This window comes from Lissotriton helveticus, chromosome 2_1, assembly GCF_964261635.1.
Source record: "Lissotriton helveticus chromosome 2_1, aLisHel1.1, whole genome shotgun sequence".
NCBI classification, from domain to species: Eukaryota; Metazoa; Chordata; class Amphibia; order Caudata; family Salamandridae; genus Lissotriton; species Lissotriton helveticus.
Window position 1 is genome coordinate 428,916,855 of NC_136059.1, and position 19,013 is coordinate 428,935,867.

Sequence of the window (19,013 nt, forward strand, 5' to 3'; positions counted from 1 at the left end):
AACTATATAATATATAACATATACAGGTCCAAATAAATAAATAGTACAGTTTTGTACTCACCCTCTGGGTATGTTGGTGATGGTCTGTCTCTAACGCAGGTTGTGGATGCTCTCTGGTACTGTCGTTTGTAGGCTTATGTTTCAGATACAAACCGGCAACAAGTCCACTGGGTTCTGGCTAGGGGTTGTGCACTGGGGGGTGGACGATGGAGCTGTTGAAGTTCAGGTTGGGGCGTGAGTCCCTAATCATTTTTTTTTCAAATATGACCCCAGAGGCCGCTTACCAGGGTCGTAGTTCGGGGGCTCCTGGGTGTTGTGGGCCAGGGACTCAAAGTTTTGGTTTATGTCCCCAGAGCCCTCTGAGGCTCCGCTGTGGCTCTGGGGATGGCTGTGGGGCATGGCTATGGGTGTGGGGATCGCTAGCCCCCAATGGATTTAAAAATAAAAGCTCTGGGGGTTTGCACGTCTAGCGGTGGGGCTCAAGGCCCATTTTTATAAGAAAAAAATTAAAAAAGGCCCCAGAGCCCACTTCCTGGCGTGGCACTATGGGGCTTGTGCTGCGGTGTGGCTCGAAGGCCTGTTTTTACAAAAATAAAGGTCCCCAGAGTCTGCTGTACAAGTGCGGTTATCTGGGCCTTGTACAGGCGCTTTGGGGTTCGAGGCCCGCTTTCTAAAATAAAGGCCCCCGGAGTCCGCTGTCTTAGTGCGGGTGTCTAGGGGATCATTTGTTCTTCTTGTGGGGGCTCGCGGCCCCGCTTTCTAAAGTAAAGTCTCCAGAGTCCGCTGCCCAAGTGCGGGACTCTGGGGTTTTTGCGGCTGTGTGGGGCTCCAAGCCCCTTTATTGATGATCAAAATAAAGCCCCCAGAGCACGCATGTGGAAGGCGTTGCTCCGGGGCGTGTGTGCTTTGGGATGGCTCGGGCGACACTGGGGTTCGAGGCCCCGAAGCAAAAAAAATATGGCCCCAAACCAAAATGACCCCCAGAGCCAGCTTACCGATGACACTGCTCTGGGGGCAGAAGGCGGCATTTTCATGGATCCCACGCGCATCCCGATGGCGGTATGGAAGCAGGGAGCTTCCTCTTTGTGGCTGCTGCGGTAGGCCCGCCCCTTCTGTGATGTCACTTGGGACACCCCTGACATCACTGAAGGGGCAGGGCCTACCGCACCAGCCATGAAAAGGATGTTCCAGGCTGGGGGCTCCACTGTGGCTGATGTGGTGCTTGCAGCCCCAATGGGGCTGACAATAAATAAAATAATAATTTTTTTTTTACACGGTGTCATGGCAGCAGGGAGCTTCCTCTCCCCGTTTGCTAGGAACAGCCCCGCCCCTCTGTGATGTCACCTGGGGACACCCCTGACATCACAGAGGGGTTGGGGCCGGCCCTAGCAAACACGAAGGGGGGAGTTCCTGGCTGGGGATTCCTACACTACAGCTGTGCCCCAAAAACAAAAATATGTATTTACAGCCACAGGGCCTGTACAGCAGCAACCCGGTGGCATTCAGGATTTGTTTTTTTTACATATGTGGGGGCATATTTATTAGCGATTCATAGCCCCTGAGTGTGGGCAATAAATAAAAATAAATGTATTTTACAGCCACAGGGACCGTTTAGCAGCGTCCCTGTGGCTTATATTTTGCTTTTTTTCTAGTGGGTTCAGTTTATATAGCGCAAACTCGACCTAAAGTTCTTGGGACCAACTGTTAATGTGCACAAGCACACATTCCTTTTAGGTAGGCATGGGTAGATTAAGTGATTTACCCAGTAGCACAGGATATGGAGCAGGGTTGTTTTTCTCATGTTTTTGCTCTCCCCCAGTCAGCCCTTTTAAATGCAACCCAGAGTATGTATATAGTGTAGACCAAGCTGTGCATAATGTTTTTAGGGGTAGATTGTGACTGCTTTTTTCCTAGGAGATATCCTTTTGTTACTTCTTGCAGTTTATAAGTAAAATTCTAACCTGTCGCTATGGTTATTAAAGGGTTGCAATGAACAACTTGAGGATTGTATACTATGGATATGCACAAATGTTATGGGTGTACATGTGGGTGTCAACCAGGAGCTTCTTATTAAAAAGTAAGAAGTGTGTATCTAGATGTTGTTGTACGCATGCTCTATGTAAGGATGTTTGTCTCTACGTAATATGTATTATCTTTTCTAAGGTTAATGTAACAAATCTGTAATGCCTTGTTTTATGAGGTGTAGTTTTAAACCGCCTTTTTTTTTTTTTTAAATCTAACCCTAAACACAGGACAGGCCTGCATTAACCATCACCGGCGCAGAAATGCTAGCCCTGCAAGCAGGTATATTTGTTTAGAGTTGCATAGTTCTGAGTAGTTTTTGTACGCCGCTGTCTCAGAAGCTCTGCTTGTCTAATTGTATTCTCATATATGTATGCTTTTATAGATTATGATGCCGCTCTACAACTAGATTCTGATGATCTAGAGCTGTACTTGGGGGCTCAAGACTCCTTGCAGAGTGTTCAGGATAATGTTGTCCTTTCAGGTAAATCAAAAAAATGCCTTAGACTTTTATAGACCAAAAACCCCTGGGGCGTACTGTAGGAGGGCTCCTTAGAAGGGACTGCTAAGGCCTTGTTAATACCACAAATGTGATATTTTTTTTCTTTGCAGGTTCCTCCGAGTCATGCACGGCCGTTGCCGCTTTGCAAGAGGTTGCAAAGCCAACAACAGAAAGACTACTAAAGAGGAAAGGTTCAACATCTGGAAAGGGACAGGTGACAAAGAAAGGAGCTGGGAAAATACCTCTAAACGGTGTGTTTTTACAAAAGGGTGGGAAAAAAGAACTCTGTGTTTTATTCTAGCAAGTAGAAGGGGCTTGTAGTAAGGGTTGTATAAAGGGGCCGTATAGACATTATTGTGGTGGGTTGTCTGTGGGTAGTGTAAGCATCTTTGTTTTTTCTAATATATATATATTTTTATCTTATATTCTAGGAGCCGTTCAAAAGAACACTTCTGAAAATACTTGTAAGGTCAAGAGGTCTGCGAAGCCAGTAAGGGACATAACAAAGGCAGTTCAGAATGCATAGCCTGCAGCAAAATGTGTGAGTAGACGTGTGCGCCAGGACAAGCTCTGCACATACTACACGCACATACAACAGAGAACCGGCACTGCTGTGAAATGTCACATCAAGCCCTCCTCCAACATGTTGAACACTCCTACAGGAATGTCTATTCTGCACAGGGATGGGGACAACCGCGGAGATGTGCTTACAAGCCGAGACAACGTAACGCCTGTTCAGTGTAAAAGTGATGCTGCGTATTTGAACTATCTCAATGCCTCAAAAGGGAGCCCACTCTCAAACAAATCCACCCTTAACAAGAAGCCGAGGGATCAGGAACCCCAAACCGGTCCTTTAAACCTCAAGAAGATGCCTATGGTTCCAGAGGCCCAAACAGAACCTTTAGACCTCATGAAGAAACCTGTGGTCCTTGAACCCCAAACTATGCCTCTAGATCTTTCATTAAACAAATAGTGACATCGGTGAATGCGCCCTATACATCCCAGATCTCTAATGGGCCAGCGGCTGTGACAACAGTTGCAGAAGATATGGTTCAGCCCCAACCCTTTAAAGTGAATCATCTCTCAAGAACCTATCTTATGAAGAACCAGGGGGGGGCAGGCAGATCCCTTAATCCAGCCCCTTACACCGCAGGCCCCTACCCATACCCTGAAGCCCTCTATAGTTTTAAATAAACTAACAGCGTGTGTAGAGGGGCTCCCCCTAGACCAACCCCAAAACCTGCTATAATTATGCCTGCTGGGCGTAGGAACTCAGAGTCTGATAATGCTCAACCCTCAGGGCACCCTTTTAATGGCAGCAGTGGGTGTCTCAAGGCGTTGATAGGGATGGTAGCCAAACTTGATAGACCCTCAGAAGCAGCGCACAATGGTCCTTCTAACATCGCACTATGGGGATTTGTATACGGATGTTAGACATTCACTCTCCCACAACCACGACAATTCCTTAGCCGATAGATCCCTCAATTGTTTTGATGGCTATTTACACTCCCCAACCCTTCTGTCACCTATCACCCCTCTGGGAGCGTACGACGCAACCAGCCCCGTGTCCAGTGTAAACCACACATCACCACCAGCAATATGCGGCGATATTAGTACGGGTTGGGACGACTGGTCAAATCAGGGTTTGGAGGACATATTTAGTGAGGACCCTTTCATGGCCGCCCCTGGGTGTTTGCACTGGGACCCTGTTTCTATGATCACGCCGGTCCCTCAGTTACAGAATGGTGTTGCAGCGGATGGGGTGAGTGAGGGTCCAGGGGTGTTGCAGACAGTTGTACAACTGTGCACTGTATTCATCCCTAATCTCCATAATACGATTCTGTAAACCCAAAAGAGGTACCAGGGCGCCATGTGAAGGAAATACAGTTGGTGGTCAGAACAGGTAAAACGGCAAGTGAACACCGTGACCTTCAAACTAGGGGTGTGTGGTAGCGACGACAGATCGGGGCTGGGGGTGCAGCAAAATATACTACAAACGGTTGATCAGTGTAAAAGGCTGATCATCCAAACGTACCAAACAGTGGCCGACATATGGAGTATCCCCTTGTGACTATGCCGACGTAGGCCCTTAAAGAACCAACAAGCCCTGGGTATTAATAAAAGTAAGCGCAAATCTAAATATAGCAGTAAGGTCCACACAGTTCTGACAAAGTCCATGCGCTTCTTAGACTTGCTCCAGTGTAAAAAGTACATGGAACCCCTAAAGCATGGTCATACAGTTTCACGAGCACTGCCTGAATCACATACACCGGTACAATGCACCCATCATTACACAAGTTCAGGAGAGGACAGACTGAGGGGGATGCAATTGAAGGGATCGCGTGGTAGAGCACCAACATGCCAATGCCAGGAACACACAGAAGGTCCGAGGGTTGGTTCTGTAGCAGAGGCCTCTATGAGCACATCACCCACACGCACAACCATACTGTTCAGGTAGGAGTGGGTAGGGTACCTAGAAAAGTATGGTCCCATAAAAAACAAAAGTGGGCACAGGTTTTTAATAAGTAAATTAAAGAAAGCCAGAATATGCGGTACACAGCGGCTTAAAAGGACCCCAGAGCCCGGACTAAACCAGAATCCCCAAAGTGATACAGCAGCACACTCCCCCGCAAGTCAGATTCCTCAAGATGAGGATTCAGAGACAGTGTTCTTAGAGAGCGTTAGAAGCTACAGTTGTACTGTAGAGAGATTCAACGCTACAGAACACTAGGAGGACTTTAGGTTTATTAACCTACACCAGATAAGGTCCTCCACGCATGGGCTTTTAGCCATACATCAGGCTGTGCAAGCACTCATAGAAAGGTTGATACACAATGTGGACCCTAATGATTTTTTCCAGCTACGCTTCCAGTGTCAGTGTTTTGGTAGTCCTTTGTTCACCAAAGGAAGGTCCCTTGATGTGTTTGATGATGTGGAATTTTTAATAAACCTGTTGAGGCTTTTACAGAGTAAGGCTGAACTAGTCACCTGTGGCACTTTCAGAGTCATAGCCCTTATTGTACGGGGTTGTAAGAGGGGTGTTTCCAGGCCTTTAAAGAGTGTCCTATATAGTAAGATAATTGGTAAGAAACAACGTTGGCTGCTCAACTTTAAGAACGGAGCAGCCAACACATGTCTGGCGGCCAGCATCGTGGGGTTGCTGATGGGGCGCAACACCACGGACGCTGTCATCCTGTCTAGAGCGGCTGAAGCCCATGAGGTTCTTGAAGAACCTCCGGACCGCATGGTCGGCTTTGGCGACATAGTTAATTTTGAGAACTATTTCGCTGTTACTGTGAAAGTTCTTTATCACAACGGTTCTTGGAAGTACTTTACAACGGGGGAATGTGTGAAAAACAAGACCGTATATGTCCTTCACCACGAAAATCACTTTTATGGTATAATGAACATTAAGGGTTTTCTGGGAGTCATGTACGTGTGCACGCATTGCGACCATATATACAACACTAAAGCACATCATCAGTGTGAAATACATTGTAAGATGTGTCAGAGGGATGGATGCGTCGTAAACGATGCCCTGAAGGTGCTGTGTCATAATTGAAAGATGTGTTGTCGCTCGCAAGACTGCTTGCGCATACCCTGCAAAGCTATTTAATGCCGCCTTAAAATGGATTGCCAAGATTGTGGCCGGTATGTGTCGACAGATCACAAATGCAAAGGCATGAAATATCTAAGGTGTCAGAGTCCATGTAGGGTAGGATTTGTAGACCATTGTTACATGGTTAAAGGCAGACCCAAGACCAAAACAGAAGATTACCACGTTTTTGATATAGAGTGCACACAAGAGACGGGGGTACACCAACCTAACTATATTTATGCCCACCATCTAACTTCCGATGACTTCTGGGAGTTTGAGGGGCGAACATGCGTTGGTGATTTCCTTAATACAATCATTCAGTCCAAATTCAAAGGGTATACCATGCTGGCCCACAACTCAAAAGCATATGACTCATTGTCTATTTTACAGAATATGATTCGTGAAAAGGTGCAAGTAGAACTCATCACTCAAGGTTCCAAGCTGATGTTGTTAATGGCTGGCCAGTTACAAATAAGATTCATAGACACCCTGAATTTCCTTCCCATGAAATTGAGCAAGCTGCCAAAAGCCTTTGGTTTCTCGGGGTGTAAAGGTTATTTTCCACACTTTTTAACACCTGGGTAAACCGGAAATATGTGGGGCCCATGCTGCCTCCGGACAGCTACGGGGTTGATTATATGATGCCTGCTGAGAAAGAGAGCTTTCTACAGTGGTACTCTGAAAACCATGAAAAGGAGTTTCATTTTCAAACCGAGTTGAAAGCCTATTGCCAGGCCGATGTAATGATCCTGCAACAGGCCTGCAACCTCTTCAGAGATCTTGTGGTGTCTATGACTAAGAAAGTCAGGGTCTTGAAACCCAAGACTCCGCAAATGACTAAAAGTCAGAGTCTTGAAACCCAAGATGCCTCAAATGACTAAGTCGGTTGAATACATGGGACCTTTTTAAAGCTTCACCTTGGCATCCATGGTATGTCCATCTACAACCACATGTATTTAAGACCCGAAAGTTTCACTCTAGTGCTACCAGACCTATATAACGGTAAACAGAAACTTTATTCAACCCTGTCTATCCAATGGCTCATGTATGTCTATGAGAAGGAAGACATACAAATTCAGCATGCCTTACAGTTTAGTGAATACCGCCTGGATCCCTATTACCTGGATGGGTACGCTGTAATTACGGAGTGCTGATGGCCTTTGAATACAACAGCTGTTTTTACTACGGCTGTCCTCAGTGTTACAAACCCCATGAGTTTACCAGACTGATGGGTGCCAAATTTGAACACTTACACAGACGTACTCTGATGAGGGCTCAGTATGTTGAAAAATGTGGCTTTGCTATGCGGGTCCTATGGGAGCACGAGTGGTTAGATATGCTAACAACCAACACCGAGCCCCGCTCTTTCCTTCAGAGTCGTGATTTACCACAACCTCTGGAACCCCGCGATGCCTTATTCGGGGGTCGTACAAATGCCATACAACTGTACAGGGCCGCTGGTGAAGGTGAGGAAATACACTATTTTGATTTTACTAGTCTGTACCCACTTGTAAACAAAATGAAGGTATACCCCTTAGGACACACTACCATCATATATAGAGACTTTAATGTTAATGTTAATGTTAATGTTAAAAATAATTTGTAGAGCGCACTTACACCGATTAGTTTCATGGTGCTATAGGAGAGGCAGGATTCGCTACTCAACGGGACACTTAGTTATAGGCTTGCTTATAGAGCCAGGTTTTAAGTGCTCTTCTGAATTTCATGAGGTCCGGGCAGGCTCTGATTTTCAAGGGGAAGGAATTCCAGAGTCTAGGGGCGAGTGTGGCAAATCTGCAACCTCCTGTGCGTTTCTGTCTGAAGGAGGCAATGTCGAGAAGTGAGAGGTGGGCTGAGCGTAGGTTGCGGGTGTGGGTGTGTCTGACTAACAGATTGTTTATGAATTTAGGACTTTTGCAGTGTAATGATTTGAAGATCAGACATCCCGTTTTAAAGGAGCAGCGTTGAGACACGAGGAGACAGTGAAGCTGTTTGAGTAACGGCGTGGCCGATTGCCTTCTTGGTTGACTTAGGATCAGTCTGGCTGCGTGGTTCTGAACCATCTGCAGTCGTCGTAGCAAGTAGAGGCATGCCAAGGTAAAGGGATTTTGCGTAGTCGAGGTGGGACAGGACTGTGGCTATCACCACCTGTGTGAGGTCCTCTGTCGTGAGGAGGCGACGGACCTTTCTAATTTTCCTGAGTTGGAAAAAGCACTTGGAGACTACAAGGCCAACTTGTGTTTTCAGAGATAGGTCGGTGTTTAGTGTGACTCCAAGTGTCTTTGCCGACGATGAGGGAGAGGGGGGGAACCCAACCCATGAGGCCAATAGTGTGGGCCCCAGTACTTGTGGCTGTTCCCTGTAAGTACCAGCTCAGTCTTACCCGGGTTCAACTTGAGATGGTTTTGGTCCATCCAAAGTTGTATGAACCTCATGGTAGACGGGAAGTTGGCGATTGATTCCTCAGTGTTGTTTATCGTGAAGAGCAGTTGTAGGTCGTCTGCGTAGTTGAAGACCATCACCTTCCTGTCCCTAAGGGACTGAATTAGGGGAAGGATGTAGAGGCTGAACAAGTGGGGGGACAGGGAGGAGCTCTGTGGGACGCCGCAGGTGATGCTTTGTTCAGGGGCGACCAGATTGTTCAGACGAATGGCCTGAGATCTGTTCTCCAGGAAGGAGCTTAGCCAGCTGGCCGCGGTGCCCCGGATGCCGGCTTGTTGACACAAGTCGATCAAGATGGTATGATCGACCGTGTCGAATGCGGCCGAAAGATCCAGGAGCACTAAGGCCTGTGGTGAGCCGTTGTCTGTGGATTCGCGGAGGGCGTCCAGTACAGCAAGTACCACGGCCTCCGTCGAGTGAGCAGGCAGGAAACCTGCCTGGTGGGGCTCAAGGTAGCTGGACTCCTCCAAGAAGTCAGATAGACATCTGGCTAAGTAAGACTCCATTACCTTTGCTAGGAAAAGGGAGTAAGGAGATGGGGCGATAATTCGACATGCAGGTGGGGTTAGCCTCTGGTTTTTCAGGAGGGGCACTACTGTCGCCTCCTTGAACGCTGAGGGACCTTGGCCAGATGATAAGGAGTTATTTAGGAGGGTACGGGCAGGATCTGGGAGAGCAGAGAGGCAGTGTTTTAGTATGTAAGGGGGACAGCTGTCCGATGGAGCACCTGATTTGATTTTAACAAGGAGTTCTTGAAATGTCTCCGAGCTAATGAGGGGAAAACTGTTGATTGTGCAATGATTTTTGGGGGGAACGGAAGAGTTTGTGTTGGGAAGTTTAGGGGTACTGGCTTTGATGGAAGCAATTTTTTCGATGAAATAATTGTTAAGTGAATCACAGAGAGTTTGGGTTGGAGTTATCCTTGGCCGGATACTGTCTAAGTTGGTCAATTCATTCATGATAGTGAATATTTCTTTCGATTTATTATTTGAGTCGAGGATGCGTGAGGAGAAGTGGGCAGCTTTGGCAGATAGAATAGCCTTTATGTACTCGTTCTGGGCTGTGGTGAATCTGATCTTCATGTCTGGGGAGTAACTCCGACCCCATTGTCGTTCAAGTTGGCGTAAGGCGAATTTCTGAGATTTGAGCTCAGCGGAGAACCATCTGTGTGCGTCCGCACGTCGCGCCAGTTTAACTTTCCTAAGCGGGGCATGTGTGTCGCTTGCTGCGTGCAGCCAGTTTGAGAAGTTGGTTTCATGTACGTTAATGTCAGGGTGAGGGGACGGGATTGTGTTGGTCATTGTCTGAAGAAATTCCGATTTGTCTAGTGTGTTCTACTTCCTCGCCAGGCCACCCGCTGCTGTTGTATGTTTCTTGGGGGTAGAGTGAGCAAGTGTGAAGTTGAGAAGGTAATGGTCGGACATAGGCATGGGAGCGTGACGGGGGTAGTGACCAACGATGAGTTGGTCCAGACTTGATCTAGAGTGTGGGCAGGGAGACCTATTGCGTGAAGTTTAGATTGGTGAGCAGGTCGGTGAGTTCGCTAGAGTGAGGGCCTTCGCGGGGGTCGTTGAACCAGTAGTTAAAGTCACCTACGATGAGGACCCTAGCATGGTCAATGACCAAGTTAGCAATCTGTGCGCTTAGAGTGAGTGGAAAAGAGGGCATGTAATTTGGATTTCTGTATATGAGCACAGTGGTGTCGCCAAGGGATTCTAGTTTTATAACTAAATTCTCAGAGTCCGTGAGGTTGAGGCAGGTCAGGGAGTTAACTTTGAGGTTAGAACGTATAATAGCTGCGACCCCCCCTCCAAGTTTACCGGGAGGGCGATCCGTATGTAGGATATAATAATCTGCGGGAAGGGCTGCCAGGATGTCGGGGGCAGAATCTGGTGTCAGCCAGGTTTCGGTCAGCAGTAGGATGTCAGGCCTGTCAGTGACCAGGAGAAGAAAGATGTCTAGTTGGTGTTTAATGAGAGAACAGGTGTTGAGGTAAGAAATGGTGATGGGTGGGGGCCTGGGCTAAGTCGGCCTAGGAGAATCTACCGTGGGGGGGTTCGGTAGGTCCTTGAGTGAACGGTCTGCTTAGATTCCCAACTTATTGGCCCGGCTACAGATGTCATAGGTAGGGCGACACTGACCTGAATTAAGTTTTATGAGGTCGTCAGACGAGTAGGTAATCCGACGGGCAGCGTGACTAGCCCCTGGTCCCGGCTGAGCGAGGACGGGCGCAGACCGGCTTGCCTTTGGCGCGCCTCCGGATGATGGGCTGCATAAGTATATAGGCCCCACCCCGAGACTCTGCCCTTACCCAACGTGATTGGCTACAAGGGGGGAAGTGAAGGGGATCAGCTGGGGGTGAGAGAGCAGCCGTTCTGTGCGACACAAGGTGATTTTAAAAGTAAGGCAAATTCGTATATCAATTCACAGATATGTTTTAATTTTTTTTTAATCAATTTTAACAGTTAACAACAAGCCTGCCTGACTCGTATTCAGTCGGCAGCGAATGGTGCCAGGAGGGCGCTTCCCAAATGCAGTACGGCAAATTCGTATATCAATTCACACATACGTTTTAAAATACATTTTAGTAATTTTAACAGTTAACAACAAGCGTGCCTGACTCGTATTCAATTGGCAGAGAATGGTGCTTTAAGCCTCTTTCCCAATATTTTGGGCAAGTCAAATGTGAAATCTATCCTCCAAGGTGGCTTTAATGTCCAGTGTTACCATACACATTCGATGGTAAGCTGATGTTCCCCCTCTGTTGAACAGGCGCAGTGTTTAAAGAGGCCGATGGTTGCAATCACACCGAAGAACAAAATATGCTCACCTGGTGCAGCATCGAAGTCCAAGCTGCCTTAGAGAGAGGCTACAGACTCAGAAGAGTACATGAGGCGTGGCATTTTAAGAGGACCACGACACGTCTCTTTTCACGCTACACTAATTTGTTTCTCAAAGACCAACAGGAGGCCTCAGGATATCCCGATTGGTGTACTAGTTAAGATTCAAAGCAGAAATACATCGATGACTACCACACGCACAAGGGTGGTAGTCATCGATAGAGGTCAACCCTGCCCGCCCACAGTTAGCCAAACTCTGTCTCAACTCCTTATGGGGAAAATTCACACAGCGTACAAACATGTCAAGTACAACCTTAAAACAGATCCTGATGAACTGTTTAAGTACCTTTTTACCCCTTGTTACGAGGTGTCCTGCTGCGAGTTTATCGATGATGAGACCGCTGCTGTGTGCTGGAAATACACAAGAGTACCCCACAACGTGTAAAAACATAAACCTGTTCATAGCATGCTTCACGACTGCACACGTCAGTCTAGAGCTTTATGGTGTTATGGATAAACTCCAGGACTGCTGCCTGTATCATGATACCGACACTGTGATTTTTCTGAGTAAACAGGGGGATGAAGATCCCCCTCTTGGGGATTATCTAGGTAATTTGACCAGCAAACTTGATAAGGATGAGTACATAATAGAATATACCTCAGCCGGGCCTAAGACATACTCCTACAAAACGAACACCAACAAAGTGTGTATGAAGGTCCAAGGTAATTCAATAAACGTCAGCAACACCCTAAAAATGTATTTTGACAGTCTGAAGGAATTGGTGCAAGAATACTCTGCATCGGCCCATCGTGAAAATGATAAAACCATTAAGCATGAGCGCAAAATCCGCTACGCTCGCGGATTTTGTGAATTTTCGGTAAATCTGCGATCCGCGAACTCTCGCGAATTTACCGAAAATTCGCAATCCGCGAGCGGCGGATTCCGAGGCCAAAAGTTCAAGCCTTGCTGGCCTGTTGTTGTAACTATTTTACGATGGCGCCGGCAAGCTGCCAGCGCCATCGTAAAATAGTTACTAAATTAGCTTCAACAGGAAGCACTAATAGATAAAATCAAGCAGGCGCTCGTGCATCTGCTTTATTTTATCTATTCGAGCTTCCTGTTGAAGCTAATTTAGTAACTATTTTAGGATGGCGCTGGCAGCTTGCCGGCGCCATCCTAAAATAGTTAACAGGCCAGGCAGCTGTGCCCTCTTCCCAAATATACCATCGAAAATCAGCTGTGATGCTGGACAGAGGCCTTTGCATCCTTGACTTTCACGAGCGCAATCCTCGTGCTGTTCCTGTGGACAGGAGCTTTTATAGCTCACTCAAGGGACCCCTGCGCCCTTCGGCGCTATTGCATAGTAACACACACCTGGTCGCTGTAGACAACTCTCTGGCACTTTAGGCAGCTGTAGTGTAGTGTAGTGAAAGCACTATACATTTAGCCAACGAGGTATGGCACAAAACGGTGGCATCTTCTTGAATAAATATGAAGGGCAGGGTTCATTCTGGCACGATGGTCCTGGCACAAAAATTAAACCTCAACCGGAAGCACTTACAGATATAATTTAAGCATGTGCCCTAGTTGAAGCTTAAATTCAGTGACTCATTCATCGGCCCAAAAACAATCATGAGCGTTGTCAAGGCTGGGCAGCTGTGCCCTCTTCCCAAATGTACCATCGCTAATCAGCTGTGATGCTGGACAGAGGCCTTTGCATCCTTGACTTTCACGAGCGCAATCCTCGTGCTGTTCCTGTGGCCAGGAGCTTCTGTATCTTCTTCATCCGCTGCTCTGATCGGTCTCTGACCTTTTATACACACAAGAGGCATGTGCACTCGCATGGAAGCCCCGCCCCAAATCCGCAAATCCGCTAATCCGCAAATAGGCGGATTTTGCGGATCCACGATCCGTGAATACGCAAATCCGTGAATCGTGGATCCGCAAAATCCGCCCATGAAGTTGTTAACCAACCCTGCATTGTCAGATCCAAAAAGAAGTGGGAAATTACAACCCAGCCCCTACATAAAATCTTATGCTTTGTTTTTGACAAGAGTCCTGACTAAGGACTATAAAACACTGCCGTACAGATTTTAGGAGCATTAGAGAGGGCAACACCAGTACTATGTACACCAGATTACAACACCCGTTCTTATGCTTGTTAGCAGGGCCCTCAAACTGCGGTAAAAGATACTTTATAAAAAAGCTCTTAGAAAATGCTACAGGTGCTTTATACCAAACACCTAATAACGTAGTGTGGCTTTATTCATGCTGGAAAGATCTTTATATAGACCTGTCCAGCAACTTCCCTCTTATCAGATTATTAGAAGGTATACCCAGGAATCTCAACGATGATGAGCTGCTACCCCGACCCGTGTAAACATAACCTTATGCATGAAGGTGGTGACCATCCTGAGCTAGAGCGAGCTTTTACACAATATTCACATCACCCCAATCTAAACATATGCTACATTGTGCAGAACTTGTTTTACAAGGGTAAGAACAGTCGCTCTATAGCAGTCAATGCCTCATACCTTGTTTTATTTAAAAATCCCTGTGACAAACAGCAAATATCCGTCATAGCTAAGCAGATGTACCCGGGTAACACACACTTCTTCATGGAGGCCTTTTACAACTCTACATCAAAACCCCATGGCTACCTGCTGGTCCACTTAAAAAATAACACTCTAGAAGACTACAGACTGAGGGCTGATATTTTTTCCCCCTGATCTCCCAGTCGCTTACACTCCAAAGACTAAGTCCCGATCCTATAAAAAGAAGCAGTGAAGACCTTTAGAGACACTTGTAGCCAGGCCCTTATAATCCCAGGTGTTGAACATGTCTGACTGCCTAAGTCGCAATTTGGCCCTCCTGAAAATGTTGGTAACAGCCAGTCCCCAGGACAGAAAGGCCCTCCTCTGCGCTGCTTCTGATGATTTAGTGGCTGCCATTTCAGAAATAGCTCTAAACACCCTAAAAGGCAATGTCCCTATATCAAAGACCCAGTTACAGGTGTTGAAGAAGAAGCAACATCTTATCAAGAAGCTCAGTAATAAAAGGGCTTCACTCATCACCAAGACGAAACTGGTGAAACAGTCTGGGGGTTTTATAGGCTCATTGCTGAGCATAGCCATACCCATAATTACAAGCCTCCTCTCAGGACGGTGATGGAGCATGCCTCAAAGATGTATTTGGTTCCTAGACAACAGTTGAAGAAACTGGGTTCTTCTGCTGACAATGCCTGGGATAGACAGCGAAATGAGACTCTATGACTGGATGCTGAAATTAAAGACATTTTGAACCAGATGGAACTAAACACGTAGGACAAAGCCACCCTTTACACCTGCCCCCTTAAAAATTTTCTACGCTACTACAAGCAGTGGGATACTGAAAAAAATGTTACCTTTTATATGCCCCGGACTCTGAACAGTCAGCAATGCCTGCGCATGCTACGCATCCCCAACAGCCTCAGCCGACCCAGACCCCTTCCTCGGATATCTTTGTTGACGACCTCCTAAAAACTATAAGTCCGAGGCATAGGGGGGCCACGCAAATGTTGATGAGTAAACTAGCCGCTTCTAAAGACCTAACAGCTTAGAATGACCAAGGCGAATTTCTCTACAAGGGTCAGTCAGTTGTTGGGTCACACATGTAAGATCTAGGTCTCACTTACCCCAAGATCCTAACGCATCAAAATGCTCCTAGAGGTTGGGAGCAATTTCTACAAGTAGCTGCTGAACTCAACACCCCTTCCACACTTGTGAGTAATAACGATCACCGCTTTATGCTCGAAAGTTTAAAGACGGCTCTCCCGCCATCGCCTGCCGCCTCTGACGTCCCACTACTATCCCGCTCTTGGAGCACCCCACTTGCACCGGCTGTACGGCGAAAAAGGCACCTGTCCAAATCCCATACGTGGATTAATCCTTAATGCTTCTATAGACTTTTTGAATTACAGTGACTACTGTGTGTATAATCGTGATTTTTCTTCATATATTTCTTTAGTAATGGATGTCATTGTAATGCGTAACCTACATAACTGTTAGTAATAAACACTTTTATAACTTTTCAACCCTTCTCACTCGTCTTTTTAAAACATTTGAATTATGGTGTATGGGGTAGCATAGTAATACCTTTATTTTAAATGTTTATCATTAAACATACACTTACAATTTTGACAGACGCTATATTCTGTTTTCACAGGCCTGACATAGACCCTGGTTTTCTTTTACATATTTCACAACTATACTGTCATTGTTAACAAGGTCACTCAAATATAGATTTAAGAAATTTCTAAACAACGTACCCTCCGACATTTTACTGATAAAATAAATACAGTGTTCCCTGCATGTGTTCGCTAGCGAATCCTGGACACTTAGCTTGTTATACTCAAACCTCGCTGCTGCTTTTTTCACAAACTTGAATATGGGTAGTGTATAGATTCTGTATTCAGGGAACTCTGATGTACTGTCAAACACTGTAACCTTGTCACTATCTATAAACACAGCAACCCACTGTGTTCCACCCTTGTAATGAGGATCTGTGTGAAAGACTAGGGTGCATGGTCTTCCCGACCCCATTTTGGCAGGTAGCCCATCGCTAGGGAAAACACCTAAAAAGTATTTCCTAGCATATTTGTGCCTGCTTAAGAAGTCCCATATCTGCACAGTGTCCATTTCACAAACTTTTAAAGATAGTCAAACAAAATCTGTCTGGCGTGGTTGTTCTGAATGATGCTGTCAGATACCGAGAATACGACCATGTTCACATTCGAATGTTGCAGATTACTGAATCGTATTTCAGCTTTTAGATTTCTGTTTTTGACCAGGTTGTAGTAATCACAGTCTTCCATGTCGGGAGTCATGTTGAATGTGAACAGCATGCATCTGGTTCCATAGCCTTCTCTTGTCACGGCTACCCCGCTGTCCCATAGATGAGGCGTCTGCTTGCTGTGCAAGGCTCATAAGTAAGCCTTATATGTATCCTAAACAGCCTCTAAAAGGGGCGTACACCTCTACACCCCAACAATGGTATACAGCCGTCATAGGACTCTGGTTCGTTGATGTCTCAAAAAGCAGCCCCGCCCTTTGACAGACCGACCCTAGGGTCAAATGGGCACCTACATCCATCATAGGGGTTTGGGACCTGTCACTTTTAAGGACACATTTAGGGGTGTGGCACCTGTCACTTTTAAGGACCCTGCACGAGGGCGTGGTACCTGTCACTTTTGGTGACACAGACCTGTCAATTTTGGTGACACAGCAAGGGGGGCGTGGCACCTGTTACTTTTGGGGACACCCATGATGAGTAAAAGTATCCCTACTTTCTACTGACCAGTTCAACCAAATCTGGTTGTACATAACTCCGTACGGTAACACCACTCAAAAGTAATTATTTAAAATTAGCCTGCAGAGCCTTGGCTGGTAATCCTAACAATACATGGAGGCCCGGCCATTGCGCGCAGCACAGATAGCGCTGAGTCGGCACCATGATTAAGAAGCCGCCCTGTAACCCACTGGCCAGCCACCTTCCTTCCCAGAAACAAACTAGCCGCTCTGGCAGCAGGAGGCGATGTCTCGCCTCGGCGCCATGTCTCACACTGAGGTGGCTGGAAAATGTGCTCTGGCAACTTCAGTAATTAGTTACTTGCATGATGCATCCATAACTGCCAAGACGCAAGAAAGTGCAGAGGAAGCGCAGTTTAATGCACTCCATTTACTGCATTTACGCTTTCAAGGCAAGCGTTAAAAATAACATTTGACACTCTGGTCTCACACTTACTTGCAAGGAGAGCACGGAATTTCGGTTACGGGCGACTGCCCGCCTCCCCAGAGTCTGGTCACAATTTTTCACTAGACGCATTGGGAATTGCAAACGAAAGCGCGCCCCCCGGCGATCCCCATCATCACAATTAGGCTCACAGCAGGCGCAGCTCAGAGCAGGTCATCATTTATTTAAATTTACCGCCGCAGGGCGGTGCAAGCAGCAGCTATCATGCAGCCTACAACCAGTGCTGAGGCCACGCCAGGTCTCGGTATTGAGCAGTGAGTCAGCACCGCGGGCGGGAATTTCAATGCTGCCAGCAGGACTAAAAGAATAAATTGTAGCACTAAGGAGGCAGCAGCGCACAAGACTATTAACCGTTTACTGAGCCTGCTGGCAAGTCTGCAGGGAGCAGCAGAGCCAGCACACAGTAACCGGCCGGCGCTAGCAGCCTGGCATAGCCAGTTCAGAGTGAGACAGTCATTAAAATGCATGACAATGCATTTCAGTGCAGTGAAGCAGAACACCACACTGAAAAGCGTTGGAGTCACATATGATGCGTGATGCTTGGCAGGCCTGCCTCCTGAACTGTGAACCATCACCATATTTTGGACTTTTTCGTCTTAGCACAGTCCACTCAAAGTCTTCAATGTTGTGTTCATTTCAACAAAATGTTGAACTAATAGTGCAGACATATTTTGACAACGTGTAAGTGATTTATGCTGACAAATACATTATTGGTTAGTTTGGCCCACATACGCTTTTCCACATGGGCACAGTACACTGTAAATTATATTCTTGGATTTACAGCTGGTAAACTCGTTATTTTGTATTGTAGTATTGTTGTATGTGAATATCAAACCTTCTAAACTAGATGAACAAGCCACGAATGTCCCACATTTATGGCGCCCCACTATCCGTGGTAAACCTAAGATGATTCACACAGTTTTCTGTGAGTGTTGAGTCTCAGTATTTGAATGCACCAATATGTGTCTGAGGTTTTTATTCCTCTTCGGAGCATACAATGGCATCTCTTTAAGGGGTTTCAGAAAAGAGAAAACTCTCCAATGTTTCCGTATTACCCTTTTAACTTCTGATGTAACTGAATTAAATGTAGTCACACACACCAGTCTATCTAAAGATTTTTCATATTTGATTCTGAAAGACTCTCACTAGGTGTGTACCACCCTCTTTTCATTGATCTTTTCAAGAGACGGTAAGGGTATTGTCTTTCTTTTAGTTTTTTTTTTTTTTCACAACAAATTTTATTGATAGAGTTGAGCAGAATAAGAAAAGTGGTTCCCCACAATCAGGAGATCACCACCAAGTATCATGGTACAGTTTACATAGTAATAGCAATGACCAAGCAAGAATAGGAGTAAAGCCAAGAAAATTAACCCCCTGCCCCACCCCTGCCCCCACCAACTCCCATTACCCAACTGCCCCACTACCCACCCCTTATCCCTCCCTAACCCTGTGCACGTGCATATAGGAAATCATCGGTGCTCGGTCGTAGTGTGACAGGCATGACACAATTTACAGGCCCGTATGGTACCCACCACCTACACATCCTCCTCATGTTCCACAGGGGGATCCAACGGCAACTCCCTATAGTCTGCCCACCTCTTCCAGATCTTGAAGTGTTTACGGGGGCATCCTCTCGCCTCAAACACCGGTCGTTCTAACCCATATAGTAGTCCAGTCCGGCCTTCCATGCACATAGGGGGGGGGGCTCATTCTCCCCTCCACGCCCGGGCCAGGTCTCTTTTGGCAACTAAAAGCCCCAGCAACAACAAGTTGCGTTTATATGTTTCCACCAACCCCCTCAAGTATGTGGAGCAACCC

General features: G+C 46.5%; 1 protein-coding gene across 1 annotated transcript; it reads left to right on the forward strand.

The window, feature by feature from the left end:
* The first annotated feature begins 2,258 nt into the window (after positions 1-2,258).
* LOC144819368 (uncharacterized) lies at positions 2,259-3,973 on the forward strand. The gene is made up of 4 exons (XM_078677295.1): positions 2,259-2,304; positions 2,408-2,506; positions 2,635-2,775; positions 2,956-3,973. Exons 1-4 carry the CDS (start codon positions 2,286-2,288, stop codon positions 3,048-3,050), a joined length of 354 nt encoding a protein of 117 aa, XP_078533421.1. The 5' UTR covers positions 2,259-2,285; the 3' UTR covers positions 3,051-3,973.
* The last annotated feature ends 15,040 nt before the right edge of the window (positions 3,974-19,013 follow it).

Bases quoted from the DNA above. Each gene is read 5' to 3' on its own strand.
- LOC144819368 (XM_078677295.1), top strand. The intron at 2,507-2,634 runs GTAAATCAAAAA...TTTTCTTTGCAG, and splicing joins GGATAATGTTGTCCTTTCAG to GTTCCTCCGAGTCATGCACG. The intron at 2,776-2,955 runs GTGTGTTTTTAC...CTTATATTCTAG, and splicing joins TGGGAAAATACCTCTAAACG to GAGCCGTTCAAAAGAACACT.